Source organism: Colobus angolensis, unplaced genomic scaffold (genome assembly GCF_000951035.1).
Source record: "Colobus angolensis palliatus isolate OR3802 unplaced genomic scaffold, Cang.pa_1.0 Scaffold24, whole genome shotgun sequence".
NCBI classification, from domain to species: domain Eukaryota; kingdom Metazoa; phylum Chordata; class Mammalia; order Primates; family Cercopithecidae; genus Colobus; species Colobus angolensis.
The window spans coordinates 326,930-347,957 of NW_012115599.1; the positions used below are offsets into that span (position 1 = coordinate 326,930).

Genomic DNA, 21,028 nt, shown 5'->3' on the forward strand with positions numbered 1-21,028 from the left:
CTGTCTCAAAAAAAAAAAAAAAAAAAAAAAAAAGGCAATACAATGGAGAAAGTCTTCTCAATAAATGGTGCTGGAACAACTGGACATTTACATGCAAAACAATGAACCCAGACACAGACTTGACATCCTTCACACAAAAAAATTAACTCAATTCAAAGTGCAAAAGTATAGAAAGACCTAAATGCAAAGTGCAAAAGTATAAAACTCCTAGAAGATAACATAGGAGAAAATCTAGATGTCCTTGGTTTAGGTGATGGCTTTTTGGATATAATACTAAAGGCATATAATCTATGAAAGAAATAATTGATAAGCTGGACTTCATTAAAAACTTATTCTGCTTTGTGAAAAACACAGTCAAAAGAATAAAAAGACAAGCTATAGACACCTGTCTGATTCATGATGTTAACAGTGAGGGAGGCTATGAGTGGGGGCAGGGCACAGATGAGAACTCTCTGTATTGCCCAGTCAATGTGGCTGTGAACCTAAAACTGCTCTAAAAGATAAAGTCTGTTTAAAGGCAAAACCACACGCCTGTAATCCCAGCACTCTGGGAGGCCGAGGCAGGTGGATCACCTGAGGTCAGGAGTTCGAGACCAGCCTAACATGGTAAAACCCCATCTCTACTAAATACAAGAAAAAAAAAATTAGCTGAGCGTGGTGGCACATAGCCTGTATTCCCAGCTACTTAGGAGGCTGAGGCAGGAGAATCACTTGAATTCGTGAGGCAGAGGTTGCAGTGAGCCAAGATAATGCCACTGCACTCCAGCCTGGGCAACAAGAGTGAAATACCATCTTAAAAAAAAAAACAGAGGTCTGGTGAAGCATATAAAGAGCTCTGAAGTAATCATTCCCATCCCCATCTCTCTCTCTCTCTCTCTCTCTCATACACACACACACAAAAGCTGAACAAACTAAAAAATCAAAACTCTTCTTATATCCATCAGAGAACTGAGATGAAGGACAAACTATTGTTTCAAAAGTTGGAGAGACACGTACACAGAGAATCACAATTTATCAGAGCAGAAACGCAAGAACAGAAACCATTGTGGGAACTAACTAGTACTAGGGAAGAAAAAACTAGTATCATTGACAAATTGCTGGAGGTGCAATGCAGACAACTTTGAGAATCAAAAGCTGCAGGGAAACCAGTCTTACGAAGGGCCTCCATACTTCTGTAAGTTTTATCTCCACAACCCCTAGCATGTTACCACAGTTAAGATGACAGAAAAATACCCACTCTCCAGTTAGGGGGAGGGAGTTGGGGGATAGCCATTTTTAATATTCCCAGAGTAGTTTGTTCTTCTTAGAAAACTTGCCCTCAAACTATTTTACCAGAGCCTAACCAACTAGAGTTTTACAGACTAACTGACCTTAGGGAAAGGAAATACCCAGCTTCAGCCCACTGTAACTTTTGAGGAAGGGGAAGGGAAATAACCAACTCAAGCCCACTGGATCCTTCAACATGGGAGCAGAGAAATAGCCATCTCTAGCCCCTTCTAGCCTTCCTCTCTCACCTGTGAGTGGGGGATGAGAAACATTGATGAAGGTCACAGCCCAGAGGAAAGACTGAGACCTAATCATAGGACTACAGAACACTTCCCCTCACCCCAAAACTTTATCACTGTATCAGTAGGGCTCCTGATAGTAACAGAGGAATGTAACTGAAAGAACACCACATCCCAGATCTTACCTAAGAAGAAATCCTTAGGGAAATCCAAAGCCAATGGGAGATACAAAATCAAGGTCACCAGGGGAAATTTTAGTCTCTGAAACCTATAGTATGGCAAACAGTAAATACAATGCAACCTCTAATGAGATAAATAAAGACCTATTTACCTCAGTTCCTTTCACATCCAAGTACATCATGTTTGGTTTTCAACCCAAAATTACAAAGCATACTAAAAGACAAAAACACAGTTTGGAAGAGACTGAGCAAGCATTACAACCAGACTCAGATATGGCAGATGCTGGAATTTAAGTTTGGGAAGATTAAAACGTTCTGGAGATGGACTGTAGTGATGGTTACACAACAATGTGAATGTACTTAATGCCACTTAAAAAATGGTTAAATGGTCAATTTTATGTTATGTGTATTTTACCACAGTAAAAAAGAAAAAAAAAATCAAGGGGGAAGAAACAAGTAAGCTATTAAACCATGAAAAGACATGGAGGAATTTTAAATGCACATTGCTAAGTGGCAGAAGTCATTCTGAAAAGGCTACATACTGTAAGGTTCTAATTAGATGACATTGCAAAGACAAAACTACAAAAACAGCAAAAATATCAGTGGTTGCCAGGATTTCAAAAATAAGGAAGGAACGATGAGCAGGTGAAATTCAGGAGATTTTTAGGACAGTGAAATCATTCCATATGACACCACATGTTCCACCATAACAGTGGAAACATGTCATTATTCATTTGTCAAAACCCAAAGAATGTACAAAACGGAGTAAACCATAACACAAACTATGAATTTTGATAATAATGTATTGGCCAGGTGCAGTGGCTCAAGCCTGTAATTCTAGAACTTTGGGAGGCCAAGGCAGGCAAACCACTTGAGGTCAGAAGTTCGAGACCAGCCTGACCAACATGGTGAAACCCCATCTCTACTAAAAATACAAAAAAATTAGCTGAGCATGGTGGCACATGCCTGTAATCTCAGCTACTTGGGAGGCTGCGGCAGGAGAACTGTGTGACCTCGGGAGGCTGAGGTTGCAGTAAGCCAAGACTGCGCTACACTGTATGTTGTCAAAATTTTGTTGATATTTCAAGAGACAGAGCGAGACTCCATCTCAAAGTAAATAAACAAATAAATAATAATGATATGTATTAATACTAGCTCATCAATTATAACAAATATACCACACTACTGCAACACAGAAAGGAGGGAAGGAGGAAGTGGTGAATAAGAATTCTGTACTTTCTGCTCAATTTTTCTGTAAACATATAGCTACTTCCTAAAAAGATCTATTTTTTTTTCTAAAGAACAGAACATCTAGACAAAACACTAACAAGGAAATATAAGATGTGAACAACACTATAAACAACTAGACCTAGTAAGAATCATAGAACATTCCATCTGAGAGCAGCTTAATATGCCTTCTTTTTGAGTACGAATGGAACATTCCCCGAGATAGACCATTTGTTAGGCCATAAAACCTCAAAAATTTTAATAATTAAAATCATAAGGTATATTCTCAAATCAAAATGAAATGAATTTAAAATCAACAACAGAGGAAATCAGAGAAACTCACAAATATGCGGAAAGTAAGCAACAGACTCCTAAACAACCAATAGGTCAAAAAAAAAAAAATCACGAAAAAGAATTTTAAGTATTTTAAGATGACAAAAACACCACATACCAAAACTTATGAGTTGCAACTAAACTGGTACTCAGAGGGAAATTTATAGTTATAAACATGTATATTACAAATAGAATAAAGATAAATATTCTAGTCTTCCATCTTAAACTAGAAAAGAGAAAACTAAACCTGAGCAAAGCAGAAGCGTTCAAATGGAAATAAACAGAGAATAATGAAAAGAAATCAAACCAAAAGATAGTCTTTGGAAATATCAACAAAATTTTAAAACCTTTAACTAGACTCACCAAGGAAAAAAGAGACTCAAACTACCAAAATAAAAAATATAAAAGGGGACTTCACTGCCAACTTTACAGAAATACAAAGCATTATAAGAGAATGCTATTTTTAAACTATGTCAACAAATTTGATAACTTAGAGGAGATGGACAAACGCCCAGAAAAATCACACATTACTGAAACTGACTTAAGAAAGAATGGACAATCTGAATAGACCCACAACAAGAAAAAAGAGTGATTTAATAATTAAAATACTATGCCCCACCCTGCAAAAAAAAAAAAAAAAAGACCCCAGACCCATTTGATGTAACCAATCAAACTTTCAAATAATTAACGCCAGTCCTTCACAAACTTTTCCAAAAACAATAGGAATACTTTCAATTCACGTTGAGGTCAATATTACCCTGATACCAAACCAGACAAAGGCATCAAAAGAAAACTACAGACCAGTATATCTTACAAATATAAATGGAATAACTCAAACAAAATACAAGCATGTGTGTGTGTGTATTTCTATGACAGGCAGCACATAAAATGTTTATACACTGTGACAAAGTGAGTTATTTTCACAAGGCTGGTTTAATAACCTAATATCAATTCATGTAATACATTGATTAATAGTTTGACAAAATTATTATTAAAAACACTCAAGAAATTAGGGATAGAAACTTCATCAATAATGATAAGGGCATCTATTAAAAACGCACAACTAACATCGTACTCAGAGGTAAAAGAGTGGATGCTTTCTCCCTAAGACAAGCTTGTCTAACCCACAGCCCTAGGACCATGAATGTGGCCCAACACAAATTCGTAAGCCTTCTTAAAACATGACAGTTTTGCAGTTTTTTTTTTTTTAGCTCATCAGCTCTTGTTAGTGTATTTTACGTGTGGCCCAAGACAATTCTTCTAATGTGGCCCAGGGAAGCCAAAAGACTGGACACCCCTGCCCCAAGATCAGGAATAAAAAAGCATATACACTCTTACCCCTCCTATTCAATATTTTACTAAAGGTTCTAGCCAGGGCAATTAGCCATAAATAAATAAATAAAAGGCATCCAGATTGGAAAGAAAAAATAAAGCTATATATATTTGCCCTTGACATGATCTTTATCAGAAAATCATAGAGAACCCACAAATAATCTATTAGGATGAATAAACAAGTTCAGAAGAGATTCAGAAACAATATTAATACGTATAAAAATCAAGTGTTTTTAAACATTTACAACGAATAACCCAAACATTCAATTAAGAAAAATAATTCCGCTTACAATACCATTAAAAACAATAAAATACTTTGAATAATTTAAGAAAAAAATGTGCAATTCTGAAAACTATAAAACATCATTGAAATTTAAACATCTAATTAGTTGTATGCCACATAAGAACATTTCCATCAACTACAGACCACATACATAATGGTGGTCCTATAAGATTAAAATATCGGCCCGGCATGGTGGCTCACGCCTCTAATCCCAGCACTTTGGGAGGCCAAGGCGGGCAGATCACTTGAGTCAGGAGTTCAAGACCAGCCTAGGCAACATGGCAAAAACCCGTCTCCACTAAAAATACAAAAATTAGCCAGGCGTGGTGGCACACACCTGTAATCCCAGCTACTCAGGAGGCTGAGACATGAGAATCACTTGAGACTGGGAAGTAGTGGTTGCAGTGAGCCAAGATTGTGTCACTGCACTCCAGCCTGGGTGACAGAACAAGACTCTGTCTAAAAATATATATATATAAATTTATATATATTAATATATATTTATAAAATTTGTGTGTTAGATACACAAATACTTACCATGGTGTCACAACTGCCTACAGTATTTAGTACTGTAACATGCTGTATAGGTTTATAGCCTAGGAGCAAACGGTTAGACTATATAGCCTAGGTGTGTATGAGGCTATGTCATCTAGGTTTGTGTACGTATGATGTTTGCATAACAATGAAATAGTGCAATGAAACATTTCTCAGAATGTAACCTCATCATTAATTGACACAACTATAAATGAAAAGATATCCCATGTTCATGAACCAGATGATTAGGCCAGGCACAGTGGCTCACGCCTGCAATCCCAGCACTTTGAGAGGCCAAGGCAGGTGGATCGCTTGAGGTCAGGAGTTTGAGACCAGCCTGGCCAACATGGTGAAACCCCGTCTCTACCAAAAATACAAAAATAAGTCAAGCGTGGTGGTGTGCACCTGTAATCCCAGCTACTAGAGGCTGAGGCAAGAGAACTGCTTGAACCCAGGAGGCAGTGGTTTCAGTGAGCTGAGATCGCACCACTGTACTCCAGCTGAGCTGAGATCGCACCACTGTACTCCAGCCTGGGCAAGATTCCATCTCAAAAGAAAAAAAAAGGACCAGATGATTTAACATCAAGATGATAATACTCCCAAATTGATTTACAGATTCATCACAATCTCTATCAAAATATTAGCTGGCTTCTTTGTAGAAATTGACAAGCTAATCTAAAATTCATATGGAATTGCAAGGGGCTCCAGAATGACTAAAGTATCTTGAAAAACGAAAGCAAAGTTGGAGAACTCTCCCATTTCAAAACTTACTATAAAGCAATATTAATCAAAAGAGTGTCTCCTAGTCAGGCATGGTGGCTCACACCTGTAATCCCAACACATTGAGAGGCCAAGGTAGACAGATGACTTTAACCCAATAATTTGAGACCAGCCTGGGCAACATGGTAAGATTCCATCTCTACAAAAACTACAAAAATTAGCCAGGCATGGTGGCATGTGCCTGTAGTTCCAGCTAGCTGGTAGGCGAGATAGGAGGTCCACTTGAGCCTAGGAGGTGGAGGTTGCAGTGAGCCAAGATTGCACCACTGCATGCACTCCAGCCTGGACAACAAAGAGACACCTGTCTCAGAAAAAAAAAAAAAAAAAAAGTGTCTCCTGGCATAAGGTGGGCATATAGATCGATGAAATAGAATTGGGAATCCAGAAATAAACCCATATACCTATGGTTAACTGATTTTCTACAAGGATAATAAGACAAATCAATGGGGAAAAGAAGAGCCTCTTTAACAAATGGTGCTGCAAAAAGACAAACTGCCTATTCTTCCAAGTGGGAGCTAAATAATATGTACACCTGGAAGGAGAGTATGGAATGACAGAGAATAGAATCTTGGAAGGGTGGGGAGTGTGAGAGTGGGGTGGATGAAGAGAAATTACTTAATGAGTACAACACAGGCTACTCCAGTGATGGAGACACTAAAAGCCCTGACTTCACCACTATGCAATATATCAATGTAACAAAATTATACTTGAACTCTATAAATTTACACAAATAAAATTTAAAAAAAAAAACAGTGCTTGATAGTCACAAAAGAATAAAGTTTGAACCCTTTCTTCACATCATATACAAAAAGTAACTCAAAATGGATCAAAGACCTACATGTAATAGCAATACTATAAAATCTCAAAGAAAACATAGTAGGTCCTCATGACCTCACATTTGTCAAGGGACTATATCTTGTCCATCCCTTGATTGATAAGGGATTATATATGCAATATGCATATATATAAAGAATATACATAAAGAATTCTCACAATTCAATAGTAAATACACAAATAACCCAATTAAAGAACGGGCAAAAGACCTGAAGAGCTATTTCTTCAAAGAAGACACACAAATGGCCAAGAAGCACATGAAAAGATGCACGAACCATAAGGGAAATGCAAATCAAAACTACAAAAAAGTCAGGTAATAACAAGTGCTGATAAGGATGTGGAGAAACTGGAACTCTCATACACTGATAATAGGAATGCCACTTTGGAAAACAATCTGGCAGGTCCTTAAAAGGTTAACAGAATTCCATATGTCCCAAAAATTCTACTCCTAGATATACATCCAAGAGAAATGAATCCATATGTCCACACATACACTTATATAAGAATGTCTACAGTAGCATTATACATAATAGACAAAAAGTAGGAAAAAAAAGTCCATCAACTAATGAATGGATATACAAAGTATCATGTATCCACATAATAAAATACTATTCGGCCATACAAAGTAATGAAGTGCTGATACATGCCACATCACAGATGAATCCTGAAACCATTAAGCTAAGTGAAAGAAGCCCAGTCACAAAAAAACCACATATTATTCCACTTATATGAAATGCCCAAAATAGATAAATCTATAGACAGAAAGTAGATTAATAGTTGCATGTGGGGAATGGAAGATGGGGGATATTAGCTAAAGTGTATTGGGTTTCTCTTAGAAGTGATAAAATGTTCTAAAATTGACAGCGATCAGGATGGCACATATCTATGAATATACTGAAAACGGCTGAATTGTGCAGTTTAAATTAAGGGTGAATTGTACAGTATGTGAATGATACCTCAAAAAAGCTATTAAAATGTTTTTAAGGAAGTCAATTAAGCACTCAACACAAGGAAATACACACACACATCAAAGTAAACCTAAGGAAATAGTAAAAGATGAAAACTGAACTTATTATTAAAATTAATAATTAATTTTTTAATAATTAAAAAAATAAACAGCAACAGAATTAAACTTAAATCAAGAGCTGTGTCCTTGAATGAAAAATAAATAAATCCCTACCTAGTCAAATCAGGAGAAAAATAAAGCATAATTACACAAAATTGGGAATGAGAAGTGAAAATAACCACAGAGGCAAATGAAAAAATAAAGAATACTGTGTAGCACTCCATTAAAATTAACTAGAAACTCTTACTGAAAAGAATGATTTCCTAGGAAAATTATCAAAATTAACCCAAGAAAAGAGAACATATATATACTACAACCCTGAAAGGAATCCAGAGATAGTTTAAATGGTGATATCTTTCAAACATACAAGAAAGAAAAATTCCTTTGTACTTACACTGTTCCAGAAAAACAAAAATCATCCAAGTACCTTTTATGAAAATGGCATAATATTGATGTCAAATTTGATAAATACTGGCCAAGAAAACAAAAAACAAACAGAAAAACATTTAAAACCATTATCAAATATCTGCAAATGAAATCTAGCAGTTCCTCAAGAGAAAAGCACACGACGACTAAATAGTTTTTATCCTAGGAACACAAAACAGGATTAATATTAAAAATAAAATGCATATGAATAGGTTAAAAAAATAAATTGTGCAATGTAGATAAATTTGGAGATGGGGAGCAGAAGTGGAAGAGGTTCAGCCTGTGTTCTCTCCTTTGAAACTGTAACCTGCTGATGGGGGGATGTTGAACTCTGGGTGGGAGACAGAGGTTAAGAGGGAAGATAGGGAAAGAAGCTGACAGAGAGGAAACTAAAAAGATTTCCAAGCACTGTTGGGCCGGGTGCAGTGGCTCATCACGCCTGTAATCCTAGCACTTTGGGAGGCCGAGGCGTGTGGATAACCTGAGGTCAAGAGATCGAGACCATCCTGGCCAACATGGTGAAACCTCATCTCTACTAAAAATACAAAAATTAGCTGGGCGTGGTGGCGCGCATCTGTAGTCCCAGCTACTGGGGAGGCTGAGGCAGGAGAATCACTTGAACCCGAGAGGCGGAGGTTGCAGTTAGCCAAGATCACGCCACTGCCACTCCAGCCTGGGGACAGGAGCGAGAGACTCTATCTTAAAAAAAAAAAAAAAGATTTCCAAGCACTGTTGATGACCCAATTAAAAGTTGGAGACCAAGAATTTCTAGTGATACCAACCCAGAGAACTGAATTATCTTCCCCAGCACAACTCAGAAATTCAGGTTGAGGAATTACAAGAAGTGTTTGAATGTATGTAGGACCAGCATAAAAACAACATGAGGCTCTGAATCACTCACTTCCCTCTTAAAAAGACTTAGCTGTAAGACTGGTCATATTTTGCTTCAAATTTAAACAGTATCATAGCTTAACTCAGTCTCAGTAACAGGACTACAAACTTAATCACTGCCTTATATAACACCACTATAACTCCCTTATTATCTAGTGAGATATGAGAGTAAATTGAGTAACACAATTTTATCATTTAACTTGAGAGTAAACTGGATGAAATTAATGTTTCCTATTATTTGATCTCATCCTCTAAATACACAGCATTAGATGTTATACAACACACCTAAAAATTTCATAGTTCATAAATTTCTAGCAAGAAATATACTAAGCATTTTCTCCTTAAAACACTTGCCAACCTATGCAAGTTTCAATATGCCAGTGAACTAAAGGAAAACGTATCTGAATACTCATTGTATCATCGTAAATCTACCTTTAACACAGAAAATCACCTATATATTCTCTATATTATCATCTATTCTCTCAGGTAAATAAGAAAACACCTAATTTCTCTCAGGGGAAAGAAAAAACTGTGGGGAGGAAAAAAATACTCTGGACTCTCAGAAGTAAGATTTTTCTATTACCCATAGACAGTTCACTATTAGAGGCCAGACGCAGTGGCTCATGCCTCTAATCTCAACACTTTGGGAGGCTCAGGCAGGCAGATCACAGATTAGGAGTTCAAGACCAGCCTGGCCAACATGGTGAAAGCCCATCTCTACTAAAAATACAAAAATTAGCCAGGCGTGGTGGTGGATGCCTGTAATCCCAGCTACTCGGGAGGCTGAGGCAGGAGAACTGCTTGAACCCGGGAGGCAGAGATTACAGTGAGCCAAGATCGTGATGCTGCACTCCAGCCTGGGTGACAGAGCAAGACTTCGTCTCAGGAGGAAAAAAAAAGATAGCTCATTATTAAACAGGATAATAATTTTCTCACATTGGCTGTATGTAAAAGAAGGTTAGCTTAAAAATTCCTCCTCTAGGTCTCTATCTCTCACCATATGCAAAGATTAACTCAAGATGGATTAAAGACTTAAATATAAGGCCCAAAACTATAATAATCCTAAAGAATACTTAGGAAAAAAGTTAATGATTAAGACCTAAAAAGCAAATGCAACAAAAATAGAAAACAGACAAATGGAACTTAATTAAACTGAAGAGCTTCTGCACAGCAAAATAAACTACCAACAGAGTAAACAGACAACCTACAGGATGGCAGAAAATATCTGCAAACTATGCATCTGACAAAGGTCTAATATCCAGCATCTATCTATAAGGAACTCAAACAAATCAACATGAAAAAAAAAATCCACTAAAAAGCGGGCAAAAGATTGCACAGACACTTCTCAAAAGAAGACATATGAGTGGCCAAAAAATATGAAAAAAATGCTCAACATCACTAAGCCTCAGAGAAATGCAAATTAAAATCACAATGAGATACCATTCACACCAGTCAGAATGGCTATTATTAAACAGTCAAAAAACAGATGTTGGCAAGGATGAGAAGAAAAGGGAACAGGTATACACTGTTGTTGGAAATGTAAGCTGTTCAACTCCTGTGGAAAGCAGTATGGAGATTTCTTGAAGAATTCAAAACAACTACCATTTGACCCAGCAATCCTACTACTGGGTATCTATCCAAAAGAAAATAAATCATTTCATCAAAAAGACATCTGAGCCAGGCACAGTGGCTACAACTGTAGTCCCAGCACTTTGGGAAGCCAAGGCTGAGTATCACTTGAGCCCAGGTGTTCCAGACCAGCTAGACTCCATTAAAAAAAAAGTCTGTGCTCATATGTTTATCACAGCACCGTTCACAATAGCAAAGTCATGAAATCAACCTAAGTGTCCATCAACAACTGAATGGGTAAAAAAAAAAGGTAGTATGTATTAATATACATCATTGAATATTATACAGCCATAAACAGAATGAAATCCTGTTCTTTGCAGCAACATAAATGGAACCTGAAGGCTATTTATCAAGTGAAATAATTCAGAAACAGAAAATCAAATACCACATGCTCTCACTGATAAGACAAGTGGGTACAATGCATATACAGAGACATAAAGATAGAATGCGTACAATAAGTACACACAGACATAAAGATGAAAATAAACAGACACTGGGGGCTCCAGAAGGAGGAGAAAAAGGATGAAAAATTACCTATCAGGTACAATGTTCACTATTCGGGTGAGAGATTCACTAGAAGCCCAAACCTAACCATTACGCAGTATATCCATGTTAATTACGCGCATATGTACCCCCAAATCTAAAATTAAATTAAATTAAAATTTTGTTTAAAAAACTCCTCCTCTAGGCTTCAAGATAAAGATTTGAATATTAGTAGTTATTCAAGCAAGAAGTCACAGGACAAAATAAAAGTTAGGAGACCTAGTCAACAAGTGTGGCTTTAATTATGGTCTCTATGTAGATGACTTACAACTTGGAATCTCTAGCCCAGACTTCTCCTTCAGTCTTCAAAACCAAACTCATAATCTTAAGATCCACCCAACCAATTCCAACACCCACTCACAGCCACCACCCCCACCATAAATCTGGCCATATCTTAATATTGGCACAACCATTCAAACAATAACCTAACACCCGGCTACTTCACCTTTCACATCCCATCCGTTATTAAGTATGATGATTTTGCCTCTTAAATATCTCTCAAATCAGTCCACTTTTCCCTGTATCCACCAACACTTCCCTATTCCAAAATTTCATCATCTTTTGCCTGGCAATGCTGCAATGGTCTCCTAATTTATGCCCTTGACCTATAACTACTGCTCCCCATCCCACCTTGCTATCACAGCTGTTCTGCACTCTGCTATACACCTGATCTTTCTGAAACACCTATCTTATCATACATCTCCTCGTTTCAAGTATTTTTGTCAACTCCCCAAAGCTCCAGAGATAAAGCCCCCAAATCCTTGGCATAGCACACAAAGCCTTGCAGTCTGTGCTCAAACCACATTGGCTTCTGGGTCCTGGAAAATGCCATGCTCTCTCTCACCAACAGTACCTTTTCATGTGTTTTTCCCTCAACTAGAGGGCTCTTTCCCTCCCCTTTGCCTGATTAACCTTAAACTGTCTTCAGATGTCAGCTCTAGCATAACCTCCTCAAGGCTTTCCTAGCTTCACTGACAAGGCCAGATTATCTTACTTTATGCTTTCACAGAATATTAGCACATACTAGCTTTACTTTTATTTATATGATCATCTGAAATCTGTCTGCCTCCCTGTCTAGACCATGAACACGAGGAAGGCAGAGACCAAAAATGTTTGGGTTCACCAAGGTTTCCTTAGCACCCAGCACAATGTGTGGCACATGGTGAATCCTAATAAGACATGTTCAATGAATTAAGTACCCCCTGGAATATTTATCAGACAAAACAACTACTGCTCATTAGTGACAAAACTCTACACCTTCACTGTCTGTGATGATGGAACTGTTCCATTATCTGCTCTGTCCAATATGGTAGCCACTAGCCTAGTGTGGTTGCTGAGTACTTGAAAAGTTCTAAGAACAGACGCATAGAATTTTTCATTTTATTTATTTTTAACTCTTATTCAAAACTATAATAGTTTTCTCTTTAATTAAGATGTAAAAAGCCACACGTGGCTAGTGGCTACTGTACTGAACAGGGCAGGTCTTGCTCCTCGAAGAGCAGTAAGTTAAAAAAGAGGGTAAGGGCAGTAAATAAATTGAAGAGTTATTTTCAAAATGATCTTCGGGTGGCCTACCATGAAATCGGCTTTCTCCATTGTGTATTATCTGTGCTTTCTAGTTTTCCAGACTGTTTGGAGCCACATCACAAGCCTCTTCCATTCCAAGCCCCTCCTATCGACTGGGGAACCCCTTTATTGCTACAAATGATTGTCCAGAGGAGGAAAACCTGCGGGGAGCCTCTCCAAACTAAGTGATCGCGCGGCGTACATTATCCACACTGCTCCCTCAGGGCAGTCCTGCAATTCAGTCAAGCTAATCTGTTCACGGTCTCCCCAACAAGATGCTCCCCAGGCAACCACTCGCTCCGGTCCTACACCGCCTTTTCCCTCCTTCAGGGCTCGACACACCCGTGGTCCTCTCTCAGCGTTTCTCACCCCCACTCACGGGGAATGCAGACTCCCCTGAACGTCTGTGGGAGTTCAAACGGCCCAAGACTCACGGAGGGGTAGGAAACGAGAAGTCTTTGCCACAAAGCCTTGGAGACGCGGAGCAGCCTGCCAGCACCTAGGCCGGAGTCAGGGCTGCCTACTAGCCTCAGCCGCGCGCGTTTTCTCCGTCAAGCTGCGAGACCGGCGGAAGGGCGGAGCGCTCGGGACGCAGCCTCCACCCTCCACTCGCCGCGGCTTCACACTCCTCCCCGGCCCGCCTCACCTTCTCCAGGGAGGTCCGCTCGCACTCCGAGTAGCGGTGCCTCGGAGGCGATGGCGGAGGCAAAATTCTGCCGGGGTGCGCCTGCAGCCAGGCCTTGGCCTCCTCGTCCTCGTCGTCCTCCTCGTCGTCTGTACTTTCCAGATGCTGGTGCCCGTAGTGAGAGTCGGAGTCCAACTCCCGCCCCGCCTCTTCCTGCACCTCCTCCACCACCACGACGTTGTCCAAGTTCGCCGCCGCCGCCGCTGTAGCCTCCTCCTCCTTCTCCTCCTCCTCCTCCTCCTCCAGCTCGCCCGGCCATGGCAGATCCTCGGGCTCCATGTTGGTGTCTCGCTCTGGGCGGCAGAGGAGGAGGAGGGAGGGGGGAGGGAGGGGAAGGGGAGAGACCTGACTGGCGGTTGTGGCCCAGCGTAGGCGCAGTGCCGCCCGCCTGGGCGGGGCCGGGAGACCGCGCGCGCGTTGCTAGGGACGCCGCGCGGGGCCCGGCGGGAAGGCCCCAGGGCGGAGATTTGCGACAGGTGACGCCGCCGCCTCGCTGCCGTCACCGGCCGGGACCTTGCGAACTGTACTGTAAGCTCACAATAAACCAGGACTGGGTGCCTCCCGGGGGCGCAGAGGGCCCCGCGCGAGGACAGTGTAGTTTTCGGCTGGGGTGGAGTTTAGCCCCTGCACAGAGAAGAGATCAAACTCTAGGACGTACCCGTTATAATCACACATGTAAATTATAAAGTTTTAAAGGTTGAGTACCTCCTAACGTGTCAGGCTATATGGTGGGCGCTTGAACGTAACCGTGGAAAAGTGTCACGGGTTGTTAAATTAAGAACTAGGCACTGGCATCAGAAAGATCGGAGTTTGAATCCTGGCATCACCACTTAAAGCGGTGTGAGTTTGTGTCTCTAAAACTATGATAATAGGCCATCGCATAGGATGGGTGTGATAATTAAAGGAAATAATGCGAAGGACTTAGTGATAGGTTGGTTATTGTACAATAACTCATTAGATGCTCACAGTTCTGTGAGACAAGTATTACTATTTAATGTATGAAGAATCTGAGGCTCAAAAAATTAATTTGCCCAAAGTTTCTTACCTAGTAAGTGGCTGACTCAGCATGCCATCCCAGGTCCTCTGTTAGTGTAGGAATTGCCCTGGCCTAGACCAACCAGCTGATAAAGGGTAACAGCGCAAATATTTATACGGATAGTACATATGTTTTGGTGGTTCCACAATGATTTTGGAGTTCTTTAAAAACAAAGATTTCCTGACCGCTTCAGGAACCTCTACAAAATGAATGGCAAATTAAAGTATCTTGAGATGCCATGTAACCAAACACCACCTGTACCCCAATGACCTATGGGGAAAATTTTTAAATTAAAATTAAAAAAATAATAATAATAATCTTGAGATGTTTCACTGTTACCTAAGGAAATAACCATAATTAAAGTGGAGTCCAGCAAAAAGTCTTCATGGTATTACCCACAATAGAAGAGATACATTGATAATGATGCTGAACCAATGTTGGTGGGGCAATTTTAGGGTTATTGCCAAGGAGGTATGTCTTACCTACCTGTCAATGACCCAATCCTGGCAAAACTATAAAGGTAGAACATGAACTGGTGCCCAGTTTTGGAGTTCTGTTGAACACCTCTAAATGGACTATGAGTACATTAGGGTTGTTATTTATTCTTAAGGGGTTTAGGGGTTCTCCTTGCTGGAGACCTATTACTGTAATGGTAGAAAAAAATTGCTTAATTTTGTATTTCTGAATGTGAAATCTCAATGTTTATCTCCAGTAAGAGGACACACATTTCACTGATATTAAATAACTCTGTAAAGTTTTACCTTTTTAGAAACTCCACTATCTTTTTGCATCCACAAATTTCAGGAAAGATAAAGAGAACTAATAGAATTCTAAAAAATAGTTTTCAAAGCTCTCTAATTTCCAAAGCCCAAAGTACTTCTATTTGCCTTCATGACAACAGGTCAATCCATTCTAAGACCCATAAGTTATCTCCTGAGTTAATAACAAGCTTCCTCATGTATTTGTGAATTACTTCCAATACTAGATACTACTAATATAAGCTGCTATCACTAATTGCTGCAGGAGACTTATAAGAGAACTCCTGCTTTATCAACAGCAGATAGAAGCTGCATTCTCAAAGCACCCACCTAAGCAGCCTCTGAAGTTAGAGATCTGGTCTTCTGAAAAAGCATTAGAAAACAATTTCCCTTGAGCCTCAATGCAAAAAAAAAAAATTGTCAGGTACTGTCAACAACTGACCCAGCAGTAAAACTACAAGACATTGATCCTTGGATTCATATTACACAACTAAAAAGACATGCATCATTTTCTCCTGGCAACCAGACATTCCATTCTGTTGGAAGACCTCAAACTGAAGATTCTTGGGACTTCCCCAGAAGCTGCTGACTGCAGAAATGGGTGGTTTATACCCAAGACAATAGGACAAGATTAATTTTCTGATTCCTTGGCATCTTTTACCCTACCACTAATCTTGCTTATTGCATTTTGACACCCTTGTTAACTAACAAATTAACTTCTCAGGGAGATAACCCTTATCTTCATCCTGTTACTTTTGACTCCCTATATTCTGCTACTTAAAATAAACAATATTTAGCCAGGTGCAGTGGGTCATACCTGTAATTCCAGCACTTTAGAAAGCCAAGGTGGGAAGATCACTTGAGACCAGGAGCCTAACTAACCTAGGCAATGTAGCAAGACCCCCATCTCTACAAACAATAAAAAATTAGCTGGGCATGGTGGCACGTACCTGGAGTCCCAGCTACTCAGGAGGCTGAGGCAAGAGAATCCTGGGAGCCCAGGAGTCCAAGACTGCAGTGAACTGTGATCATGCCAGTGGGCAATAAGGCGAAACTCAATCTCTGTAAAAAAAGAAAGAAAGAAAAAAGAAAGGAAGGAAGGAGAAGAAAGAAAGGAAAGAAGGAAAGGAAGGGAAAGAAAAAAGACAGAAAAGAAACACTTCTCTGGAGTGTTTTTATCAAACCATAGCTACTGCTCTTAAGGAATTGTTGACAAAATTTACTAGCTGTGCTTTCATAGACTTCATCAGGTAGATTTTCTTCTGTAGGTCACTTCTGGTACTTAAGCATTCCTCACAAAGTTCATCCCAAACTTCAGTCTCATAGAAATTGGACCTTGACCTACACTTCAACAGACTGTTTCCCTGAAGTCATGACAATCCTATGAGAAAAACCTACCCCTTCAGGAATAGAAACTAATATTGGGGCTATTCTTGAAACACTACTCAGGTCGTTCTCTTCCAAAACATTCCAGCCTGCTTTGGAGAAACCTGTTTAACTTCATCCAAGAAATCTGCTTATCTTGAAGGAAAGAAAGTTGCCTTGTCCCTGATGTGCTAAATAGCCATTATCCTCCCAATACAGTCTGTACTCCCCTAGGGTACTACTTCCTTATGGGAATATCTGGCTTGCACACTAACTTATTCGTTATATTGAAGCTAACTGTTAGAGACCCTCCAGTGCTTAAAATTACCACCCCTCCGGTAGACTGTGTTTCTCTGAGAAGAACACCCAGAAACCAACAAAATGAAGCAAGCACAGAATCACAGACTACTTGGGATAACTCCCAGGAGGGATAACCGACTCACTTTTCATGGGTATTCTGTGAATGAAATTCCCACAACAAAGATAATACAACAAAAAAGAGGTCCAAAAGAGGTCTCTGACCTTAGCAGACCCCATCGATGGCAAAACGTCTGCTCTAGCAGCTCAGGAAACCACTTAAATTTGAATTCCTTAGCCAGAGTTTTCATGGATAATCATATAATCCTTGATTTCTTCTTAGCTGGCCAAGAAGGAGTTTGTATTTAGCAGCACTTGTCGCCATAGTCACATACTTCAGGGCCGGTAGAGCATACTACAGAGCCAGTAGAACATGAGTAAACTGAAAAGAGAAAAGCCTCCTGGCTCCCTAAAAACAGACTCAGCTGGATTTTGGGGCATGTTTTCATTACCAGGACTTTATAATTTGGGCCTCTGGCTTCAAGACTTTTTACAAAGATGGATAATCATTTTGTTTCTGGTAATTGCTTCTTTTGCACTTGGTCGATGTATCCTGTCCACAGCCCTAGTTTCTGCACAGCCATTGTCATATTGTATGATTCAACAAATCCTACAACAGGTGTAATTAACCCAACTACAGACCACATCCTCCAGATCAGCATAAATTTAGCAATAGTGAAAATCTGAATATCATAGATTAATGGTCCTGTGGCCTGACTTTGTCTGCCCTTGACCAAATGGAGGACTCAGAAAATAAATCTGGGGTGCCAGGGAACTGATCTGACACAGGTAACTAACCGTCAGTATTGTCACAAGCTGGCCTGGCATTCACCATCATCCCTCAGCATTCTCCTATTGAGCATAAACAATCTCACAGAACACCAACATCACACAAGGTCTTTCTGTGACTGAAGAAACAAGACATGACAAGACCATTTCATAATCTTACCTAAGCACATACAAAAACAACGTTACTGTGCAAATCAAACACCTCCCTTTTCCAGTTAATTTGATTGCTGCTTTTTAAAATCAATTATAACTCTACCATCACTGTGGTTTTTTTTTTCACTGTCACCTAGGCTGGAGTGCAGTGGCACGATCATGGCTTACTGCAGCCTCGACTGTCAGCTCCAGTGATCCTCTCACCTCAGCCTCCTGAGTAGCTGGAACCACAGGCATGTGCCACCATGCTTAGCTAATTTTTTTTTTTTTTTTTTCCGGTAGAGATGGAGTTTCACCATGTTGCCCAGGCTGGTCCTGAACTCCTGGGCTCAAGCAATCCATCCGCCTTGGCCTCCCAAAGTGCTGGGATTACAGGCATGAGCCACTGCGCCAAGTCCATCACTGTATTCTTTTCTTCTAGATAAAATTTGTTAAGATGCCCAATCATGGAATTACTCCCTCATCTTGACAGCATCCAATTCACAGAAAAGCACTGGCCTTTTAAACTTTCCCCCTAAAATCACCTAACACAAGGCAAATCCTATTAACTCCTAATAACATCCCAATATGGAGGTATCTCATGATCTCCCATGGTGTGTGTTCTCCCTTGTTGCAATGAATAGTGAAACCAACACTTTGTTGCTAGAGAACATTGACACATTAAACTAAAGGAAGCAATTACGTAAGTTCTAGTTCTATGCTATTTTTTATTTTTATCTTTTTTTAGGCATAAGGTCTTACTATGTTGCCCAGGCTGGACCCAAACTCTTAGGCTGAAGCAATCCTCCCACCTCAGCCTCTTGTGTAGCTGGGACTACAGGCACATGCCTATATACAGCTTGCCAGTTTTAAACTTCCCATGAGGGGAATGTGTTCCTAGTTACCAGAATCCTGGTTTCCATCCTGAAGCACAGTACCTCCTGATCAAAGGTTTCCTGAGTACTTTCTAGGTTCCAGGCACTGTGCTAGGAAACAGGAATGTTGTCTGCTGGTACCAACCTACTGTGGCCAAGCAAGTGCGCTTGGCAATGTTTCCCTCTAGTAGCAGCAGGTATTAAGATGCTGCTGCCAAAAGGAGCTGAGGGTCCTGAGAATGGGAAAACATAAGTGGAGGCCCATACAGAACATAAGACCTACCCATATGCTTTGAACAGAGAATCCTATACCTGGGACTCATGGTGCAGGTTCCTGGCTATCAATCCCCATAGCAGGACTGCACCAAATGAGTGCATAAACACACCAGACAACTCAAAATGGAGCAGATTCCCGCTGCCCCACATCTAACTAACCCACAGGCCCAAGAGAATGCTCAGACTGGACTTGCCCTTCTCATGGTGCAGCCCTTTCTTCATCTAGGAGCCGAAAGGCAATGAAAGAAGGAGCAATTATGCCCTCCTTTCCTCCTCCTACATCCATTGTTATTGCTGCCACCTTCTCCTCCTCCTCCTTTTGCTTCTCTTCCTCCCATCCGTGTCTTTCTTCTTCTTTTCTCTCTGTTTCTGGATAAACAAAGATGATAGACAAAAAAAACCTGTCAATTATAGAAAAAATATCTTAATTGAGGTTTGAGAAGGCAAGCATAAGACAAAGGGCAGACATCAGGAAAAAGTGAAGGAACTGGTCATTAAAACCATAAAACACTGTAGCATGTGCACACTGCTACGGAGTCTGCATTTGCTATGTTCCCATATATCCCCCATTGCTCACGCTTTTATTTGACTAAGTTTCCTGATCAAATGTCAGAGGTCTCTGACCATCCAGTCTAAGATATGAAACAGCAGGCATACCCCACATACTCCATCATTCTCCAACCCATGACTCTGCTTTATTCTTACACCTATTATTAGCTGACATTACATATGTTTGTCTACATTCTGTCTCCACCCATTAGAATGTGTCATGAAAGCAGGGAGCCTGTCTTTTTCACTTTAGCTGTAACACCGGGAATTATGCCTGATATATAGTTGCCCTCAATGTTCAGTGAATAAATACATAAATGCCCTTTTGGTACTCCTCTCACAAAAGAGATTTAAAGAGAAAAAGAGGCATTCTCCTCCCTGATTTTACCTTAAATGTCTGGAAAATCCAGGCAGTTTGAGGGCTCAAAGACTTTGGTGGTGGTGCCCAGAGATTTCCCAAGGCAATTTGGACATCCACAGAAGAACATAAGGTCTGTCAGGCAAGAGCAGAAACACCTATAGAGGATAATGGAGGAATTAGTGCTTCAGAGATAAAACCACACAGGAGAAACCGCAGTCGTGCCCAGCAGAGGCCAGTGTACCTGCAGGAGAGGCTGTCCACTGCTGGAGTGGTGACATTGCCCAGCACCCATCATGTGACTGTTGGCTGGGCTGCTTGGGGACATTCTGTATGACAGACTGTGTTAAGGGCTGGATGTTTGGGTTGCCTCAAAACTCATATGTTGGCCAGGCACAGTGGCTCACACCTGTAATCTCAACACTTTGGGAGGCTGAGGCGGGTGGATCACCTGAGGTCAAGAGTACAAGACCAGCCTGGCCAACATGGCGAAACCCCATCTCTACTAAAAACACAAAAATTAGCCAGATGTGGTGGCGTGCACCTGTAATCCCAGCTACTGGGGGGCTGAGGTAGGAGAATTGCTTGAACCCAGGAGACGGAGGTTACAGTGAGCAGAGATTGCACCATTGCACTCCAGCCTGAGCAACAGAGCAACACTCCATTTCAAAAACAAAACAAAAGAAAAACCTCATATGTGAAAGGCCTAACCCCCAGTGT

The 21,028-nt window shown here is 40.4% G+C and overlaps 1 protein-coding gene across 1 annotated transcript in view; it reads right to left on the bottom strand.

Moving 5' to 3' along the window:
* The window catches only part of ALMS1 (Alstrom syndrome protein 1), a 217,901-nt gene extending 203,809 nt beyond the window's left edge, over positions 1–14,092 (bottom strand). The window contains exon 1 of the mRNA XM_011945507.1: positions 13,775–14,092. Within this exon, the coding sequence (XP_011800897.1) occupies positions 13,775–14,092 (318 nt within the window). The remainder of the gene's footprint in view (positions 1–13,774) is intronic.
* Between the last annotated feature and the right edge of the window lie 6,936 nt (positions 14,093–21,028).